The 21,883-nt window shown below is 39.8% G+C and overlaps 1 protein-coding gene across 1 annotated transcript; it reads right to left on the bottom strand.

The window, feature by feature from the left end:
• Nucleotides 1-8,898: 8,898 nt before the first annotated feature.
• Nucleotides 8,899-17,238, bottom strand: LOC139742150 (proteasome subunit alpha type-7-like). Its single transcript, XM_071652718.1, has 6 exons — nucleotides 17,106-17,238; nucleotides 13,736-13,862; nucleotides 12,527-12,651; nucleotides 11,923-12,045; nucleotides 10,813-10,995; nucleotides 8,899-9,921 (listed from the first exon to the last, which is right to left on the bottom strand). Exons 1-6 carry the CDS (start codon nucleotides 17,205-17,207, stop codon nucleotides 9,814-9,816), a joined length of 768 nt encoding a protein of 255 aa, XP_071508819.1. The 5' UTR covers nucleotides 17,208-17,238; the 3' UTR covers nucleotides 8,899-9,813.
• Nucleotides 17,239-21,883: the final 4,645 nt, after the last annotated feature.

The following is a 21,883-nucleotide window of genomic DNA, read 5'->3' as shown; positions in this document are numbered from 1 at the left end:
GCAAAATTAACAGGAGAATGTTGGGGAGTGTGGTTGTAGTCACAAAACTTGAATGTTTTTGAATGCGCAAAAAGGTTCCTGGTGTGAGGGAAATCTATATTCAGTATTACATGGGATCAGGTATTTCCTTTTATAAGCTTTTCTTTTTTTAGCTTAAGCGTATTCTCCCTGTTGTGTTATATCAAAGGATGAATGAAATTCTGCAAGCCCTCAAGGGGGTATCTCACCGGGCTTGAGACTAGTTTGCAACTCTAGATTTTGCTAGTTGCAGAGACGTCTCCGCCCGATTAGTCGCCTGTTAGTCGCAAAAAATTTGAACATGTTCGATTTTTCGCAAAGTCTCTGCGACGTCTCCGAGATGTCTCCATCAGTCGCGGAGACTAATCATATCTGTGACTGCTGAGACGTCTCCGCAATGTCTCAGAGACGTCTCAGAGACGTAGCCGAGACCTGCTGGAGACCAGAAAAACTGGTGAGAGGTCGCGGAGATGTCTCCGCGATTCTATTTGACGCTGTTTGACCTACTTAAAAACCACGTGACCTATCTGCGTGCTGACATCCTGCCTAGATCAAGTCAGGTGATCCTGCAACGGCTCCCTCATATTTGAAATTTTTTGGAACCTGCCATAACTCGTCTCAGAGACGTCTCCTTGATGAGACCGCAAGACATTTTTATGTTGGAGACTGCTGCGACTGATAAGTTGGAGAGGTCGCGGAGACGTCTCCGTTGGTGAGATACTAGCTATACGTTATAGATGGGTGTAAACAGACAAAGTAATAGGAATTTGAGTGTGATCCAAATACCATGATTTTTTTTTGCGCCCATTCAGATGGAGAGAAATATGTTGCTTATTGTTGATTGCGATATTTTGTCAACCAAACCAGGCATGCCTGAAATCTACCCAAATGAGGACCCTTGCCCTTGTATTTGTGTGCGTGGTTTGAATAGTGGGATAGAAGATACCAAGATTATTTCCTCTGTCATTCAGACACTCACCCCAGTGCAAACTGTTGTGCTATTTCTCAAAAAATTGTGATAATTCCTCAATAATCACAAGATTTCTTGTGATTTGGAGAGTGAGACTGATTACGTTATTTAGTGAGATTTGTACTGGAAAAAACACTGGCAAAAAGTCCTGAGATACAGATTACGATGGAATTTCATGATTCGGATCAATTAATTCACATCGGTGTGATTGGCACTATAACCCTCAAAGATTTAGGGGACAGTGTTGCAGTTTATGGCAATTAATTCATAACATTTCTCCATCAGCAAAACGCATGATCTGGAATTGTGAGAAGATGTGTTTTTGCCATTAGCTCTACAGAAAAGAGACTGCATTAATAATCAGTATCATGTTAGATGAAGCGATAGACCATGTGACAAAAAGGAATCAGCCTGTGATTTGAACCCTACTACACCTTCAGCTTACCAGGCAGTGAAGCTACCAGCTTAGCTGCAGCCAGTTTATGGCAGTGGTATTGTGAACTTGGAACAAATACCCCAATACAGAATTGATACATATCGTTCAATGCAATCTTGTGTACAGAGAGCTACAGCAGGAATATCTGTAATTGTACTCTCTCTCTCTCTCAGCAAAAATATTTCCTTAAAAGAGTTGATGTGTTCATACTACCTATTACAGTTATGCAGAGTAAAGTCACATGTAATCTTATGTAGATTATTTTGATAAGAGCTGAAAGATCTTTGAGATCTGAATGCATGACTTGTTTGACACAAAGTATTCCTTGACTTTACAGGTTCAAAATATTTTTGAGGAAAAGTTACGCAGAAAAGACTGAAGAATTATGAAAGACAAGGCACATTTCAAATACCTTTAGCAGTTACACTGTGTGTCCCAGTAATGTTGTAAATGTGCTGGTAAGGAATATGACTCGGTCAATGCGAATCTCCAGTATGGTGTGGGAACTACAAGTACTGGAATTAAACAGTGTAGAATTTGTACTACATTGGTTTCATTTAACATGGCTATGTGGAACAAGTCTGCACAGACTTTGCTTGTTTGTGCTAAAAATGAAATGTCAGTGGTTTGAATAGAGGTACTTAGTCTAGCAGGGATCCATGTTGAAACACTGCCGCCACACCAGTATTATCTATTTTGAAGCCTAGGGTGAAATGAGCGAGACAAAGCAGCAAGGTGAATAGAAGGGGACACAGAATTAGAAATTTCTTGTGCAAGCTTTGGAAGGTCCAATCTAATGTTAATCCGATTAACATCTAAGATTCATGTGTGGTGGTCTATAGATTATATTCTCTTGTGATTCCATCAGCCAGTTGGAAATCATCTTATTGCAATACAGTCCAAGGGGTAACAAAGAAATATTCAGATGTAACCGCAAAAGGAAACTTTGTCAATTCTTTTATGCGATTGACTGATGTGCTGTGGGTCAGTTAAGGTCAATTATGCCAATGTAACAACTCCATCCAATAGGATTGAGGAAGTAATCACAGCCTGTAATGCAAATATTTGTTCTTTTCGTTTTTTAGAACAAGCCTTGTGCAAGGTTTCAGGTTGTAAGGACCAACCTTAGTTCTGATGGCGTACATACCATTTGCATGTTTTAGCAAACCAGTCTATTAGAATGTTATGGAATGGCATTATGTGTAGACTGGCCAAATCTCATTGTGAGGAAGAGTGCCTTTGTGCCAGAATATGTGTGTAGAACCATGTATTGAGCCTTTAGCACTTGCATTGCTCATGACTGTACCCACTCTAGGGTCTGTAAACCACTGTTGCCACTGTTGTATATTTATGTGTATGCTTGTGCATGCATGGGATGGGGGTGTGTGGAAATGTGCTTGTCCATGTAGTTGATATCATCCCTGTCTCACCATATTTTCCATTTTAATTTCCAGTAATAGTGCAAAATTAACTGTTTCTTTCTATGAAAAGAGGTTGAGAGTGCAAGAAACCTCTAGTTAATAAATGGTTAATATTTGAAATGCTTGTAGAAGGTAATCATGTTTATGGAAGAACAGGATAATCTCTTTGATTCTGTCAGTATGGTATGATTTGAACACCAGTGTGCAAGAAAATGCTTTGAAATACAGTGAGACTTCAATACATTGTACCGTACCGGTATATCTAGGTGAGATTCCTGTTATAACATGGTAATTTTGCAGGTCCCATTCCTTTTACATGCTTCTGTTATTATCCCTGAATAAAATGAGAAAATTCCATGGTCCCAATCAGCTTGACCTGCCAAGTTTCTGTTACTTGGGCACTCCCTTAACCCATTGAGGGTGAGCCGATTCTCATGTAACATACATTTCCCATAGACATCTGCTGGAGTATACTCAGGACCTAGTCTCTGAAGGGTTAAAGATGAACTACTTCTCCATTGACAAGAGAATTTGTAAACCACCTTGATTTGGGTGCTACATGTATTTGCACCTAATGAGATGCATGTAATACCATACATGAGCATCTCCCTGACTGCTTCTTGGAATTGACCTCATTTCAGTGTTTGAATGCTTTCCGTCCTGCAATAGACACCATGAAAGAAACATAAGTGCATTGGCACAGGTCCTCAGGGCACCTTTGAAGCAGGAAGGAACTCACAGTTTGCATTACATTTTTTTTTTTTTTAAATTCCTGGTACACTATTAAAGTTAATAGTGCTGTATTTAATCAGTGTGATATGACGGAGCTACCTTTTCACCAACTACCGGTACTTCTGATCCAGAAGGAAATACATTGTAGCTCTTTATGAAAGATCCAAGATTTAGTAGAGGGATACTGGCTATACAAGTAACATGAATGTTCTAATATGTCAGAGGGACAGTTACTGCAAGGGTCCTATTACAAACATGATTCAGCTATGGTACTTGTGAAGGCTGGAATATTTTACATTCATATGTGCCCAGCATTTTGTAGAAGAGTGAAATCATGACATAAATTGTACAGTGTACACAATAAATGGCAGGTATTGTATATACATGTATTACCATGTGTAGCGTATTTATGTGTAGTGTTGTTCGTGTGTGTGTGTGTGTGTTCCTGATTGTGAAGCATACATGTAGGCCACTGCAAAACATACATAGCCTTATTATGAGAAAAAAAAAAGTGTAAAAATATGGCCAGAACATACCAGGCCGAATTTCCATCACTCATTCCCAGAATTTTGAGCTGGTACAGCTTGCATGGTATAATACAACTGTACATAACTTCCTTGTTCCAATACACTGTAGAATGTACTCATCATGACACAGTGATACAAATTTTCAGGAGTATCAATTACTGGTCTTGGAAAGAAATGAATCACTTTTTTATTGGCCTTGCCACAGAATGTCACAGAAAATTTGTTGATTAACAGACACAAGTACAGTTTGAATGCAGCACCCATTACTGCAACATTGAATTTAACTCTCTCTTCTTCTTTTTTCTTTTTTAAAGTTTACACGAAATTGCAGACAAAACAATAATTATAAGTATTATTAATTAATTACAAAATTATAAGTATTATTAATTAATTACAAAATTATATTATAGAAATTATCGCAGACATATTGAAGTGATCATGTCCACAGCAGAGAAACCTCTTGGCTGAGATTGAAAGTTCCATTGAGTTCTCATTGTTACAAGCAAGTCATGCACAAATTTCTGGACACAGTAAATGTGATTAATATACACTGGCACATGGGATGAGGCACGCTTCCAAACATCACACATGCCCATGTGCAGTTCCATTTCCTCTTTGTCGTGGAGACCTGGCAGAAAAGGGAAGATACAGTGGACTCCATTATAACGAACACGGCTATAACAAAATTCCGGTTACAACGAAGTCAAAATTTAGGCTCCAACATTATGAGCTCTATGTTCTTTATTGTTTGTTTGTTCGGTTATAACGAAATTTTGATATAACGAAAGAAAACTACCAAACCCGAGCACTTCGTTAAAGCGGGAGTCCACTGTATGTGGCAATTGTACAAGGTGAAAACATGGCTTGGTAAATACAATGTATACTGTATACGCTATATATTTCGCAGGGGTTTTATTTTCGCGAATTTCGCGAGTCTGGAGCTATTCGCGAAATTAACAACATGTGAAAATATTACCTTCCAAAATGAATCCCTTGCCTTGATGATACGAACATTTCAGTACTAGTATACCATGTCATGGCTTACCGAACAGACCATGCTGGCTAAGCTTGTTTACGTACATATAGCACGTCCACGTCTACTTACGAATACTGTAGAGAGCCAATCCATTATCGCAAGGGGACCACTCGTCAGAAATCTAGCGCGATGGACTTAACCACTTCAAAAATGTTGAATTCTAACTTACTAGTTTGCAGAGTTTGGTAAAGTATTTTTCATGCAGTGTACAACTAGACTAGTATCATTCTTATTTGCTAGTAAGTTGAAAATTCACACTTTCTTTGCCACTTCATATTTTCTCTGGTTCCCCAATCGTGAATTTAACCACTCGCGAGAATGTGTGACAGCGGCAATTCGCGAAAATTTATGTACGCGAAAATTATAGCGTATACAGTATCCCATCTGCAGGAAAGGGAAAGCTGTACCCCTGTAGGATTGTATATGTACAATTGTATGGAGATGCACACAAACGCAGCCCATTTTGCACAGTCACACCAACCTCACACCACCATCAGACCTGTCACAAAATAATGGAGCTCAACCAGCTCGCCCCTAAACAGCAAGAAAACCTCGGCACCCAGATTCTCGGAGATGAGTTACGATTTTCCACTAACAGTGCCACTGCCGTGTTCAAAACGGGGACAAGTAAGTTTTCATATTTTTTTTAATATGTTCTTATTATTAAACTAAAAGTGAATCGTATCTTAGAATTCGAAATTGTGATTACACTTGTACTGTACTGCCTGCAAGCAAACTCAATATCGAGGTAGGATCTCCGTTGCGTGAATATTTTTATATCTCACAGAAGCCTATTCTCATGAAAAATGTTGGAAATGAGACGTTAATTCAGAACTTAGCAGCAAAGGTCCAACATAAACATCTGCCTGCCAGGAGAGTACATAGGAGCTGCTATGTATGTGCTTGGAGTCATGTACACAAGTCGATGTAAGAAAGATGTAACTGCACTTGTTGAAAAAAAAGATAAATGCTCATAGTTATGATGTAATGACAATTTTTATACCGCACATAAGATATGATACATTATCCCTTTGCTGTAATACATGTAGAAGTATAGAAAGTAATAGAACAATCAAGAATATGTGTCATATCCATACCCATTATCTTATTTCTGGGCCAATTAGAAGCAAAGTCGTGGAGGACAAAATGGTACATAGTAGACAACTTATGTTACTAGTTTTTCTCCTTCATCTTGCCTATTGTACTGGGATCACCTCAATCGACCAAATAGAATAGAACACATGATCACATGATCTCACTAGACTGCAGAGAAAATGAACAATGTATCATCTCTTCAAATGCATCTACAGAAACCTGCATTCTTTGTCTTCATGATGGGGGGATATCATGTGAGTGCACTGTGCCTCATTCGGCAAACATTTCTCTATACAACGGTTCTACTAGAGGACAATGTAAGAAAGGTAGGGAGGGGATGACACTGAAGCAATGGTCAAATGAGACAGTAAGCTCTCCACGTGCAGGCAATCTTACAACATAACAGTAACACATACAAGCTGCCAAAACCTTCTTAATGACCAGTATCTGGCAGCCATGCGCACATCTACAAGAGCTATCATTTGACCACTTGACGCACTAGTATTTGACAACCTGCGAATCACGACAAATGAGAAGAGCTATACTGCTTGGGCTGACAGGGGCCTAGCGGCCCGGCACACCTACTAGCAGTGGGTTCAGATAGTAGTACAGTGAAACCCCGTTATAACGAGGTCCTTAGGACCGGCGATATTACCTCGTTATAACCGGTACCTCGTTATAACCGTACGCATCAAAAACAAAGAAAAACATAAGCACGAAATCATATACATTTGTACCTATCAATCAGACTGTAGAACAATCTTCACGTTGTTATTACACACTTATGGATCATTAATATTGAGATATAATAGAGGGAAATTATTTGTGAATTAGACGAAAAAGTAGGGGTTGAAATGAGTTAATTCTTTATTGTAATTCTTGTTCGTTAATTTTTTCTAAAACCAGCGCAAATAGAGTAAAATACAGGCATTGTTTACTGTAACTTGCGAGGTATTTTTACACTGTTGGTGCCCAGCGGGATTGCGATGATTTCATGAATCATTTCGGCCGTAATCTTGTACAATTATGATCGTTGCGCTCGAAGGGATTAAAAATATGCATTCTTTATTTTCTTCCGAAAATCTCTTCGCGTTTTGTACATCTGTTCTTGAAAAATATGCGACAGGATTGAATGTGGAAGGTTACGTTGTGATCCTTCTTACGCAAATCTGTACCTCGTAGACCATTCTGAAAGAAAGAAAAATCTCCATCGTGAAATGCAGTGTTAAAATTGTGATAATGAACAAACCAAGATCTATTCAAACTAATAAATGCGTTTGTTTCTTTCTCTGATTTAGGTTAACATGCGTTATTCAACTATTTTCTACGCTACTGTCACCTGGCGAGATCGCGATGATTTTAGAGTAACATACATGCATTGTTTACCGTTAACTTGCGAGGTATTTTACGCTGTTGGTGCCCAACGGGAATTCGATATTTTCATGAATCATTGGCTGTAATTTTATACAATGTATGATCGTTGCGTCCGAAGGGATTAAAAATGCGTTATTTTCTTTCGAAAATCTCTTCGCGTGTTGTACATCCTTGAACTGTTTTCTTTTTCCGAACACCGATTAAGTAGGTTAACGTGCGTTATTCAACTATATGCTATATACTGTCACCCGGCGAGATCGCGATGATTTCATTTATTATTTCGGCTTTAATATACACACTCATATTTAAAGTATTATTTGTTAAATGATAATGAACAAATCCAGATCTATTCAAGTTAATAAATGCGTTTTTTTTCTTTTTCTGAACACCGATTAAGTAGGTTAACTTGCGTTATTCAACTATTTTTACGCTACTGTCACCCGGCGAGATCGCGATAATTTCATTAATTATTTCGGCTTTAATCATACACACTCATATCTAAATTATCATTTGTTGTTAAATGATAATAAACAAATCCAGATCTATTCAAATTAATAAATGCGTTTGTTTCTTTTTCTGAACACCGATTAAGTAGGTTAACATGCGTTATTCAACTATTTTAAGATCGCGATGATTTCGTTAATCATTTCGGCCTTTAATCATCCACACTCATATTCGCTAACCAGCAAAAGAACTGGAAGTCGGAACTAAAAATGGAAAGGATATAGTGATGAGTTGCACACGCATTCCAATTGTCCATTTTTGGCCGCAAGTGTCGCTACATGAAGTTTTTGAATGCGTTATCTTTTTCTCTTTTTTTTTTTCTCATTGCACTGTGTTCTGCCCTAATATCACGCACGCGTGTCCTACGAAAAAAAAAATCGAACGATTATGTTTAATGATTCAGTAGGAACATCGGAAGGCATTCCTGTGTCTTATCGCGTGATTAAGAAGAAACATGGAAGGAACGGTTCTCTGCAAAACGGGAAAAAGACGTGGATAGCGTGAATTCGGTTTTCAGTGTATCGTTTGTCGCGTGTTTGAAAGCGGCAATTTAGTCAAGAAATTGAACCTCGTTATATCCGATCAAATTGCTTATGTTTTTCTTTATCATGATGCTCTGAAATTGTCCTCGTTATAACCGGAATCTCGTAATAACCGAACTCGTTATAACCGATTCGTTCTGCCATAGGTTTACACGCAAAGGAAAACGGGACCGACGCGATCACCTCGTTATAAGCGGTTCCTCGTTATAACCGAACTCGTTATAACGGGGTTTCACTGTACAGCCAAATAATGAATAGTGATCTCACACTGGACAAGGGCTATAATGGTAATCTTGACTGCTGACCATCACTAGCTTGGCTGCCTGTGTGTGTAAGTTTGTAAACTGGGGATGACCTTTCGTCAATTCAAATATCACAACCTGAAATATGCAAAATGCCATTCTAGCACATCTGCCATAGACAAGTTGATTCTTTGGAATTAGAGTCTTTTTCTACATTTTGGGGCATTCTATGGATTTCACATACAAATTATGAAATACAGTCAACTCTGCATCAGTTGATCTTGAGGGGACTGAAGAAAATGTGTCCACTTAAGCAATATTCGACTTCTGCGTGTACAGAGGAATAACACACAAAAGGCTTTGAATGTAATTTGGGACTTTTTATTTTTGTCAACTTTGCGATTATTTTACATTTTAGGTCTCGACTTACTTGGAGTTTACTGTAGGCCTATCTGGTAATACAGCAGAGATAGAGAGAAAAAACAAACAAACAAACAAACAAATGAGATGCCAGCAAGGTGGACAAAACACAATTCAAAACCATACAGTATAAAGTTTGTGAGATGCAACATCACAACTTCTACTGTGACATTTGTGTCTATACACAAATCATGTGGATCTTTAATAATCAATGCCTATATATTCATCAGTCAACAAAACTAGATGGATGTTCATCCTTTTCTTCACTCTCTTTGTACGGTAAGAATGTCAAATGACTGACATGACATCAACATCAGCAGGCAGGAATGGAAACATGTATAAGAAGCTCTCTACGAGTGAATTTCATGTGAGATACCCATCTGCTTAAAAAAGGTGAGGGATCTTCTGTAAATAATTACAATTCCTAACCAATGTACAAGCTACATGCATACAATGAAGTGACAGGAGAAATGATACAACACTGGCCTAGCTGGTCCTATGAGGATGAACCGCTGCCTTTCTTCTGCTTCTTCTTTTCTGCCTCTTCCTCTTTCTCCTTCTCGATCTCCGCTACGTACTTCTCAACTTCTGAGACTTCGTACATCTGGGGAAGAAAATTACGGTAGACAGAGTATGAAAGGTAATTGCTTGAAGTATACCATCTATGGATGATTACAAATAGGCCTACATCATAGAATACTGAAGTGTGATGTCATAGCCATCCATTGCCATGGAATCCAATTCTAAACAACTTCACGTAACCCATACATCTGTGAATACAACGGTTGCTAACCATGTTTGGAACAAAAGACTGTGACATCATCACTCAGTACTCTATAGCTGGCTACTTTTTGTTGTTGTTGTTGTTGTTGTTGGGATTTAATGCATAATACACCACACCAATCATTAGGAGGTACTGTAACTACAGCGTCTGTAGCAAGATGTTATGCCATGATACTTGAATTACTTCACAGTTACATCTGTGTATGCGCAGTCGTCTTGCTTCACGACGATTCAAACAACCACCTTCTACTTCATCCTTTGCACTGCCATTCTATCACTACTCAACTCTGTGTATTATGACTCATATGATTTGCCATGGACAAGATGTTAGATGTATAATTACAACCACCATCCAACCACATGTCCATCATAACACCTTCAAACTAAAGCAAGGACCAAGTTATTTTATCTCATGCACATTTGTTAATACTGTTTCTGATGACATGACCTCATGAATGATTTATGACACAGTACAGTCAAACCCGTCTATAGCGACCACCGTCTATAGTGGCCACCTGCCATACAATGCGACCACTCAACACAATTTCCCCCAAGAGAAAAGCCATGTTAACGACCCTGTCTATAGCGGCCACCTGTCTACCACACCCACTTTTTTCATCCCCCTTGAGTGGCTCCTATGGACAAGTTTTACTGTACTAATGCTTTTTTATTTTGTGACTACCCTTTTCATCATACAACCCTGATAACTGACCTTGAGAGGCTCGCCTCTCCTCATGACGGCCAGCTCGATGTTCTTTGCTCCAGACTGGACCACCTCCAGCAGGGCTCGAACCGCCAGCTTGACTGTCTCTCTCTCAGATTGGACAATCTCATCCGAGTAATGCTTCTCAAGGAACTCCCGAACTGTTTTAGCACTGCGTCCGATGGCATTGGCCTGACAACAAAAAGAACATAACGAATACTTTTTGGACGTGTCATGGCAGCTACAAACCAACAACTTTACCTCCTGTGAATTTTGAGGTGTAGACTGGAACTGACATCGCAGACTCCTAGTAAAAATATAACTTATGATACACCTTTGTTGCACACCTCTATCATAAGCAGGGTTCGAAATTGGCGATGGTCCGCTGGCCATTGGCCACCCAAAATCATGTCGGACTAGCTAAAAATCATAAACTTCTGAAGTAACTAGTCCGTCTGGCTAGCCAAAATATTGCTTCAGTGTCAAAATTGATTCTAAGTAGTCCGCCTGGCTAGTTTAAAAAAAAAGTTAAGTGCGACCCCTGATAAGGCAATGAGGGGGATTTATGATTGAGGACATGTAATGGTAAAATCCCTGTGCAGTATAAAAACATTAAGTATACACTTCAGAAAGAAAAACAGACATGATTTTTGGTACATTACAATTGGGATAGGTCAACAGTTGTTGTTGTTTTTTCATTTCTCTGAATGCATCTTTGATTAATTCATCAATACAATTGCAAGTGTAAAACATGCATTTGTGGAGACACATCCCTGTGTACATGTGACTGGCGCTGAATTTCACTTACAAGATTGTGATTGATACTTAAAACCATGAATAGCATGAAAACAATGTAGCCCTCAATATCATGAGGTCTGTAAGTCCGATCAGCTCCTTCAACATCATTCAGGTATTTGATCAACACTTTTAGCATCACAAGGTTTTGTGTAACGTTAGCCCAGCCTGTGTTAGCCTCTTTCACTGAATGCAGCTATAAATCTTACAGTTTTAAATAAATTTGGAGAAACTGATTGCATAATCATGGAAGCTGAAATACATGGTTGCATGATACAGGAATGACATAAACCAGGTTAAGGGGCAAATGGGTCAACCCATTACCTTCCACGAATGGTAGGTGCCAGCAGGATCTGTCTGGTACAGCCTCGGTGAGCCATCATAGTCAAACCCCACAATCAAGGTGGAGAGACCAAATGGCCGACGACCGTTGCTCTGTGTGTAACGCTGAAATGAGAGAGAGGAAAAGAAAAATTGTCCAGTTGTGCAATTCTACCAGGAGTTCAATCCCTTTACAGGTACAATATAAAATCACTAACAGATGCCGTGACTGGCCCGCCACGGAGCTCACAAACTGAGACAAATACATTTTAACATAACTGTCAAAAACATTAAAAAACAATAACAAAGCACATAAACATGTGTATCAATGTAGCAAGTTCATACAGGTATAATACTCTAAATGTGTACAGTTTAATCAACTATACAGTATAATGAATACACTTTGTACAAGTGTATGTCTTAAATTCTGTTTTGAGATACACATGCAGTAAGAATACATCTAAAAGAAATGCAAACAAATTGCTCATTATTCTAGATCATATCAATGAAAGAGGTTTCACTGGACCATAGACTAGGCAGAACAATAAAAATGAGAGCTCTTTATGACTACTTGGTATGTGAAACACATATTGTGTGCGTGTCTTACCTGTTTAAGTTGGGCCATAAATCTTGTGATGTACTCTACTGTGACAGGATCCTCCACGGTTAGTTTATGACTCTGACACTCGATGCGAGCCCTGTTGATCAGGATTCGAGCATCGGCTGTTAAACCTACAGGGTAAAGAATCAGAATTCAGTCAGAACATGGTGTGATCAATGAAAGTGGGATACGTTTGCCTTTACTACCATGGTTCTTTACACATTTACATGAGTCCCACAACGCTTTATAGCTGTTAGAAGAATTAATGACTAAAATAAAGATAAATCTATCAATCAATCACTCATTCAATTTGTGCAACGGCAAAAAAAAAAAAGAAAAAGAAAAGAAAAAGAGAGACATTTCATCAAAGATACATGTAGTCAACTGAAATTGTACCTCAACAACAGTGTGTATTACATAACGTTCCATATTCTATTATGTGGCACTGAAAGGCTTCAACATGAAGGCTATTACCTCTAACATTCTTTGATGTTATCTTCTGAAAACAGTCAAGGGCAAATGCATTCTTCTTAAAATATCATTTTCTTCTTGCATTTCCAACATGCAATTTAGTCTTTTGGTTGTGCCCCTGCCCTCCTGCAAGCAGTTGGTGATGGGTTCATGTCTCACTGCATAATTTTCAGCACTCTTTGAATTAGTAGATCAAGCATCTAAGGGTGCGTTCGAGCGCTCTCCTAAAGCGAACTGTACCGTACCGTACCCGCGCCAGAGGAGTGCCCGAACGCTCCTAAAGTGTACCGTACAATACTGTACCGAGCCAAAAGTGGACCACTTCCCGATGTGCTCCAAAAGCGTACCAAAGCGTACCAAAAGTTCGTTGTAAAGCATGCGCGTATCATGCGCATACGTCACAATGGAAAGACATCATTTTCTTTGTTCGGGACAGCTGTAAGTTGTTCAAGCGCTAGGTGGATGACATTCTTGCTACAAAAATGCCTGACCTTTTATAAAAACAACTCGTGAGGTATGCTTTCTCGACAGAGCACTCGAACCCTCCAAAACTGGCACAGTTCGGTACGGTAAGCTTTGGTTCAGTTCCCTTTGGTTCGCTTTAGAGCGCTTGAACGCATCCTAATTCTGTACATCATTGGAAAATACAACAAAACTTGAATAATGTGAACTTGTAACTTTTGCTGCAACTCATTTCCATGCAATTACATTTTGTATACTCCTGCAAAGGTACACATAATTTACCTGCAAAGGCCATACAGACATGGTCATCAAGGACACAGATCTTCCTAACCGTCCTCTCCTCTTGAAGCTTGGCTACAGACTTCTTCTCCACGCCGAGGACAACCAGGTCATTTCCTCGCACACCAACCTGAAATCATCAGAAGAAAAATGTTCAGTGTGAATAACGCAAGGAAGGGAGAAGGGGGAGGAGATGATGGAAATACCTGTAACTCATAAGCTTAGTGTCTCACATACAGTGCATTTCTCTGGCCACATTTATCCCACAAAATAAGGAACAGTTAATATTTGTGCACCTTGAGTAAATGTTCATGGAGATGTAGGCTTTATTGGTTAAGCTGTACCTGGTATATCTTCAAGTAGGGGCAAGCATGGTATTACCGGACGCATGGTATTACCGGACACGCACATTTTTGCGTACTAATGACATTCTGTACGCGCGAGACTTCGTAGATTAGCCTCACAGAACTTTGTGTGGAACGAAATCACAAAAAACGCCACATAAAAATGTAAAAACACGAAAAAATTCACATTTTACCTCAAATTTATAGTTGAGTGACCCGCACCTCGTCATAGTTAATATTCATGCATGTTTGAATCACATTTCGCGACTGAAATTCTATGAAATCCCACTCACATACAGGAAAAATGCTGAAGATTCTATTAGAACCAAAAGTTAACTGATCAATATCGGAAATTTGTAGCTATCGTCCTCAAACGCGAACGATGCGGAATAGTTGTGCGCTTAGGGGCACGCAACTCATCGCCCGCGCGTGCAGCTCCCATAGACAAAGCACGTATAATCTAACCAGTTGTCGATTTCTCACAAGGTTTTATTGCGTGAACTCTTCGAAATGGTCAAGACAGACATTTTACCGTAAAATACGAAATTTGAGCCTCATTTGCCGATTTTTTTTTTTGTCATCCGCTCGGTGAGAATGTGTACGGTGATTTGTGGGATGAATTGTGATTCTGGTGCAAGGATTAGGTACGAAAGACCTCGATTATTCGATTACGAAAATCGCGTCCGGTAATACAATGCGATTTTGAACCGTGCAAAAAACCACTATTTTTAGAGGGGTATGTTTGAAGCATATTTTCTAATAACTGGAACGAAGAATTGACATAAGTTGGCTGAATTCGTAATTTCCATGAGTCTGTGAATAAGTGGTGTTGTTTTTAGCCGAAATTTCATTCTATGAGTACGGAATTCAAAGCCACAAAGAAAAGCGTCCGGTAATAGGATGTGCCACCCTAACATTTTCATTGATATGTGATACTGCAAGATTTATAGCTCTACAGACCCAAGCCATCCCATTTTGAAATTATTTCCAGGTCATGATACTACCTAACACCACTGGTATGGTGATATTTGGCACTCGTGCGCACGTCCATTACTTTGCACACATATGACTTGCCAGAAATTCTGCTCAAGCGTTGCACAGTGAGCTATATAGCTATAACAAGGTGAATTGACATCCTTTTTGTCATGATGAAATCCGGTCGCATCACTCCAGCATTGGTTTTTCTGTACTGGTAATAGAGATCGTGTAGGATCTATAGGGTAACATCCCCAGTATTCGGTCACTTAAAGGGGAAGGCTAGTAACTGATCAGTGGGAATCGGTGGAAATGCTGGGAGATGATTGTTCCAATCCTTATGGGATTCATTCAAGAGTACATTGTATATCTATTGTTGTGTGAAAATTATTTGCTTCAGAATGGTCTCATATTCAAGTAATGTGCAGTTTAATGCCCTGTCACTGACCAGGCATGCTTACCTGGAAACATGAAACTGCACATTACTTGAATATGAGACCATTCTGAAGCAAATAATTTTCACACAACAATAGATATATAATGTACTCTTGAATGAATCCCATAAGGATTGGAACAATCATCTCCCAGCATTTCCACTGATTCCCACTGATCAGTTACTAGCCTTCCCCTTTAAGCTTTCTTGCAATATTTTTCAAAAACATCATATCTACAGCAATGTCAGTGAAATATATAAAATTTCTTTAATCTCAATTTTCATTTTGTTAAATATCGCACAGAATTTCACAAAATCGCAAAATATATCACCTTGAAAATTCCCCAGTATACGTTAACTGCAACCAGTATTCAGTCACGCGATATGCGCGTTCAAAGTCAATGCATGTTCAAGGCAGCTGAAAAATGCGCGCGCGCTACCTTGTTGGTGCAAAATTGCATCGGGGACGTCGCGGTGCCCGTTGGTGACCGAATACTGGGGACTCTACACTTGCATTCAACCCTTGTACATTGAGACACTGTATCGGCACGTACTGAAATTTTGTTTTTCTTTTGCGTTTTTGAGGATTACCATCACACTCCAAGCTTGCGATAAGCAAAAAATCCCATGAGAGAACGGCCCATTTCTCGATTTTTAGCGCTTTTTCGGTGACCCATACTCTTAAAACTGGGCCTTATCCACGCGCGCTTTAAGAAAGTAGCGCCAATTCTGCACTTTTGACGGTAAAATTTGGGATTTTGGATGGATTTTTGGAGGGGGCTAACGCTAAGGGTGTTTCCTGTCGTGAATGAGTGTGTAAGTATGTGAATTGATGTGATTTGCGTGTGTTGTGACAGTTGAACTTACTGGCTGGTAACTAGTGATAAGTGACCGAAAACCGGTAGCTGACCGAATACTGGTGCTCTTAACCCGTTGGCGTTGAGGACGGACTGATTTTGCTACAACACGCATTTCCCATAGACACCTGCCCAAGTATACTCGGGACTCGTCCTCAACGGGTTAACCTATGTGCCAAAAGGCAAAACTTACCAATAGCTGGCAATGGATTTGTGGGTGGGCAGGTTTTAATTTGTCTGTCAAACTTCATTTTTCTCGTGGTGTTGACTACTTTTCTCATAGTGTAAACCCCATGTGCCACATTACTCTGAGACAACATTCAACAGCACAGTGATGCTTTGGGGAAACGTTCTGCTTTTCAATTGTATGTAAAGTCAAAATAAAAAGATTTTTGTTAATTACACTCTAATAGTTATACAGTACACTACAGGCAGTGTCCTCGCGGAATTGGCTGAAGCGCGAGAAGGGGTACCGGTACATGATTCCATGAAATGTATCACAGTTGGCCTCCCTTCCGCTATTTGCTCAGATACCAATATCATTAAGGTATTTAAGACTATTGTATGTACATATCATCAAATTCAGAGCCTCAGAGATACTTCAGACTGAATCACAGAGTAAAACTAAAAAGTTAGACAGTTGTTGAGTTGTAAATTGCAAACTCATAAACCCTACAAGACCTTACTCGCATGGGACTACGTTATCTTCACCACGGCTTGCGAACATGGAAAGGTTTTAGTGGACTTGAACACGCGTTACTCACCGCAGTTGAGCCTTTTTTAACTGCTTCTTGTGCATATTCAACTTGGAATAAATGCCCATCTGGAGAGAAAACAGTGATGGCTCTGTCGTACCTGGAACTCATTTTTGGGAGTAAAATGTGGCCTTCAGACAGTCTTTAGATTTTATTCATTGGCACACTACACACGTACACGCTGACTTGCAATTTCTTTCAAAGGCGCCCTCTCTCGATGCGTTCTGTCTCTAAGGACCATAAAAATCACTGATGAAAGGGAAGAGATCAATAATTATTCACTGATCGATGATTATTAATTGGCTAGATCTAATTTCCATAACGAGTATGCCATGCGTGTCTGGATGTGTAACATCAATTAATGTATTAGTACAACAGTAATCAGTGTTGTCAGACAGAAGTACCTAAAGTGATGTGAAAATCAACATCAGACAGAAAAGTGAAGCGCTGCAGAAATTTTAACCATTTGTGAGTACATTAATTTGCCAAGTCTTTCAATTAAAAAAGCAAACAAACAAACAAAAACACTAAAACTGAGGAGGTTGCCAGATAAAATTAATTTTCTACATGGATATTGCAAAAATACTTAATAACACAATGGATCAACAAGAAACAGCAGTCTGAACAGAAATCAGGGAAGGAAACAGTTCAAATAAGTGTTGTGCAGGGACCCGCCGAAAGGGGGGTGGGGGGGGGGGGGGGGGATAGGGCCGAGCCCCTTCCGGCGGGCACCTCCCCTCCCCCCCCCCCCTTTGCTCTTTGCTCTCATAAAACGGAAAACTGGGGGAAGGGACACAAGAAGAACAAACACAAGAAAGACAACAACGACGACAACAAAATCCACGACTTTTCCCAGAGATTCTTCGAGTCGAAGCAGGCGAGGTGATGGATAGGGACACCATTGACCCTATTACTAGACCAAACAATGACAAGACATGAGAGAATAATTCGCCTTATATATCGCATTGCATTGTGTACACGCATACATCGTTTTGTAACATCTTAAAATGACATGGAATCAACATGCGCGATTAATTCTTTGGACCAATTTCCTCATGCAACGTCAAGCCCAGAACCGTGTGTTTTATTGATGTATTTTGTTTTAACTGTGTATTATATTGTGTTTGTGTGCATAAGCGTGTGTTTGTCAGGGTGTGTTATGAAGAATGTCAAGGCAATGAGTGGTCTGATTCTATTTCAGTTACAGGTTACGAATCCCAGGTTACGAATTGAGCACAGAGCATATTTTGTTAGATTCGAGTGATAGCACAAGAATAAAGTCGTAAACGGATATAACGTCATCTTTATTATTTCTTGCAGTTTTATCTGCGAAAAAAATAGAGGAATAAAAAATTTAGGAAAGAAGAGAAATGGCGTTTAATCCACTCATCACGTTCGCTGCGTTACCACCGAACGCTCTTTCAACAAGTGTCCTTTCTGCAGTATCATAGAATCTTCTGATAACCAGTCCTCCCGAAAGCCGTTGGAAGCGTAAATGGGTCGCCCGGAGCTTCCTTGCCCATCGGCCGCATCCCGGTTGGGACGCCATCCCAATCGGTGGTACACCTCGGGATCTCCTCCAGGCGCAATAGAACTGCTGCAGTCCTTCAGTTTTCCTCTCCAGTCGTAGGATGCATTTTACCAACGTCTGCCTGGCGAGACAGTCGTACCTGCTGGTGCTGGTGCACGAAATCTCACCAAACTCCTGCGTCGCTTGTCCCTTGATTGTCACGCGTCGAAGTAGTTCGTCCCTGTCACTGTACGGTTTACACCTCTTAGGTGGACGGTCGTTGACACTACTGAGGTTTTTCTGGAAGTGACTTATCTCTTTCTCGAGCATCACTAGTCGCTTGATGAAATGAGAACAAATACCGATAGTGTCTCTTCCAAGTGAGTCAGCTATGTTCCTGTACCGAAAGAAATCCACCACGTTAAGAGGCCGTCTTTGTGACTTGGTGCTTAGTTCGGCGGAATCGGACGTACTGAAATTCAAGCAGCGCTGTATTATACCAGGTATATGAAAACGATCTTTTACCATCAACCAGTTGTCACCTTTCAGTCTTTCCTGAAGTGTCCTGTCTCTTTCGACGAAAGCGCTGTCCATGATCTTTCCAATCTCGTGATTTATCATGGTGTGTTTGCAGATTGGCTTAAGGACAAATCTGATGAGCATTGCACATACCAGTACAAAGGCACACACGAAGCCATGTCTGACACCAGACACTGTTATAGCATTTAAGGCGGACTGCTTGTGTTGCGACTGGTCTGGCACATCCTCACCGTTGCCAAAGAAAGTAATTTGCGAAAGGGAAGTGCCCTTCCTCGCTACTTCATCAGCCACATCGCCCTCCGAATCTGAATCCGAGGCGTATGCTGCCTTTTTGTAGCAAGTCGCAGCTTTGGAAAGAGCGTCAGTCTTGGCGTCGAGGATGTCCAGAGTGTTGAGGAGTCGCATCTCCTCCCACTGACAGTCATCGCAGGAGACTTCGGCTAATTTTTCGTCAAGGAGTTGGTCGAAGATGCAACCATTACCCACTGCACGGATCGTGCCGTACTTGGCGCGGTAAGCAAATGTGAGGCCACGGAGGATCTGGCCAAGCTTCCCGGCGACGCGCATCAGGCGGCATCGCGCATTGGCGAAGAATGTGACGTCGACATCGTTGGCGTCGTCATCGTCATCCGCATCATCGCTGCTGTCGTTCGTATAGGGAAGAGTGGCACAGGCGATCCGTTTCCCTGTCGGAAAGAGGCGCCGCTCTTGCCTCACTTCAGTCTGGTCATCATGCGTCGATCTCCCGTCCGACACCGCAGGGTGGTTTCTAAAACAAAGCATGAAAATGAAATCAGCAAATTATAGATTTTAGTGGAAAAAACGCTGAGAGGAAGAAGTCAGCCAGGGTTCATGTATTATTTTTCTGTGACTTGAGAGGATTAATCTTCATGTCTGATGACGATAATTAACTGCGTTATTACCCAAACAGGATAGTGGCATGGTAAAAATTTTGAATATCACATTACAGTCAAACCTGTCTATAGCGGCCACCCAAGGGAGACGGAAAAAGTGGCCGTTATAGACAGGTGGCCGCTATACACAGGTAATCCAACTTTGTGTGCATTGCTTACATGTACATGTATCATCGTTGTATCCTTCACATGTACATGTATGTGTGTACATGTGTTATAAAAATATGAGTGATTATGATCGACGTCAATGATGATGATGAAATTGATAACATTTAAACAAAAAATAGGGATTGATATAGCTATTTTTGTAAAAAGTTGGTTTGTTTTTTTCAGTGCATTCATTTCAAGGAACACTTCAAGCATTCGAGTGGCTTCCGCTTGTGAATATAAGCGGTTTTTTTTAACAATTAAGAATTCCATCAGTTTGTTTCCTCTTATTCGTGCAAGTGGCCTAATTTTAGGATCTATAATCAACACAGTAAAAATGAAAAAGACTTTAAAGTTTAAAAGGGAGTCTCTCTTCGTTTACGTACGTAGGCCTAAATCAAATTGAACGCGGCGATACTTCAATTCAATTTTCTCGGTGTTAAACCAACATTGAATTTCTAACACGGGGCCGTTTCAAAGTTCAACATAATTATTTGTAATAATTTCAAAAACAAATTATCAAAATACAAGTGTAAACGAATAAACTAAATAAAACATTTTTTGGGGGGTATGTTTTTGAGATACATATTATGCATAGCACAATAGAATTAGGATGGGAATGGAAATGGAGGGTCCCACTATAAAAAGCAAAGCTTGTACAATATGGAATCCTCAGATAGGTTGTGAATAATGAATTAAAGAAACTACACTGCAAAAAGTCCGGTGTTAAATATGAAACACCGAGCTGGTGTTAAATTTCCGGTGCTCATTCATGGTGTTACATTAACACCTCCGGGTGTCATTCAAAATTCAAAATTGTTTTTTGAATAGTTTCTTAGTTACTGCACTTTTTGTTAATTTTGAACTTCAACAAGACGATAAAGAATTTTCCGATAAATTACCTGATTTTTGAAAAAAAAAATCTGTAAATACATTTACACCACAGTAACACCAGTTGGTGTGGTCCCCTATTGAAGCTGGACGGGTGTTATACCATTGAAATTAACACCACCAATATCAAATCAACACCATGCGCTGTCATTATTGAATTAAATCTCGCGCAGTGTCAAAAATATCACCAGCCACAGTGTCAAATTAACACCACGAAGTGTCAGGCGAACACTTTTTAACACCGTCACAATACATTTTCTACACATGTGGGTGTGGTCCTCTATTGATGTTTGATCGGTGTTAGATTTAACACCCATGGTGTTAAATCTAACACCGATGTTTTCACAGTGTATAAGGATATAATACAACAAAAATCAAACGAACCAATGTCAACTGACACAAAATCAGATTAGGAAGGACAAGAAAGAAAAAAAAAGAAAAAAATGAAACTATATACAGCACGTGCCATCGTGGACACAAGCAAACTAGATTCTATGATGCCATACGAGTTATGATATGATTCAACCTGGATTGAATAGTATCATAGTGCAAAGAATAAACCGTTTACATAATCATATCGGTAATTAATGCAAAAGAGCGGGTATAAAAGAAGGAGAGAATAAACGCAATGGTATATACGGTAAAATAACAGAAACGTATCTGAGGAGGACTTATGTTTGAAAGACTACTAGTATTTTTCTCTAATAAAAAATGATTGTACATGATAGTTAATGTTCAAAGAAATGATTACTTGATTGAGAAGATAAAACCAACCTAATTCGGTT

Source organism: Diadema antillarum, unplaced genomic scaffold (genome assembly GCF_040938485.1).
Source record: "Diadema antillarum isolate AM-2024a unplaced genomic scaffold, OU_Dant_1.0 seq00000981_RagTag, whole genome shotgun sequence".
NCBI lineage: Eukaryota > Metazoa > Echinodermata > Echinoidea > Diadematoida > Diadematidae > Diadema > Diadema antillarum.
Note: the sequence above shows the minus strand (reverse complement) of the source record. Positions and strands in the feature narration are given on the sequence as shown.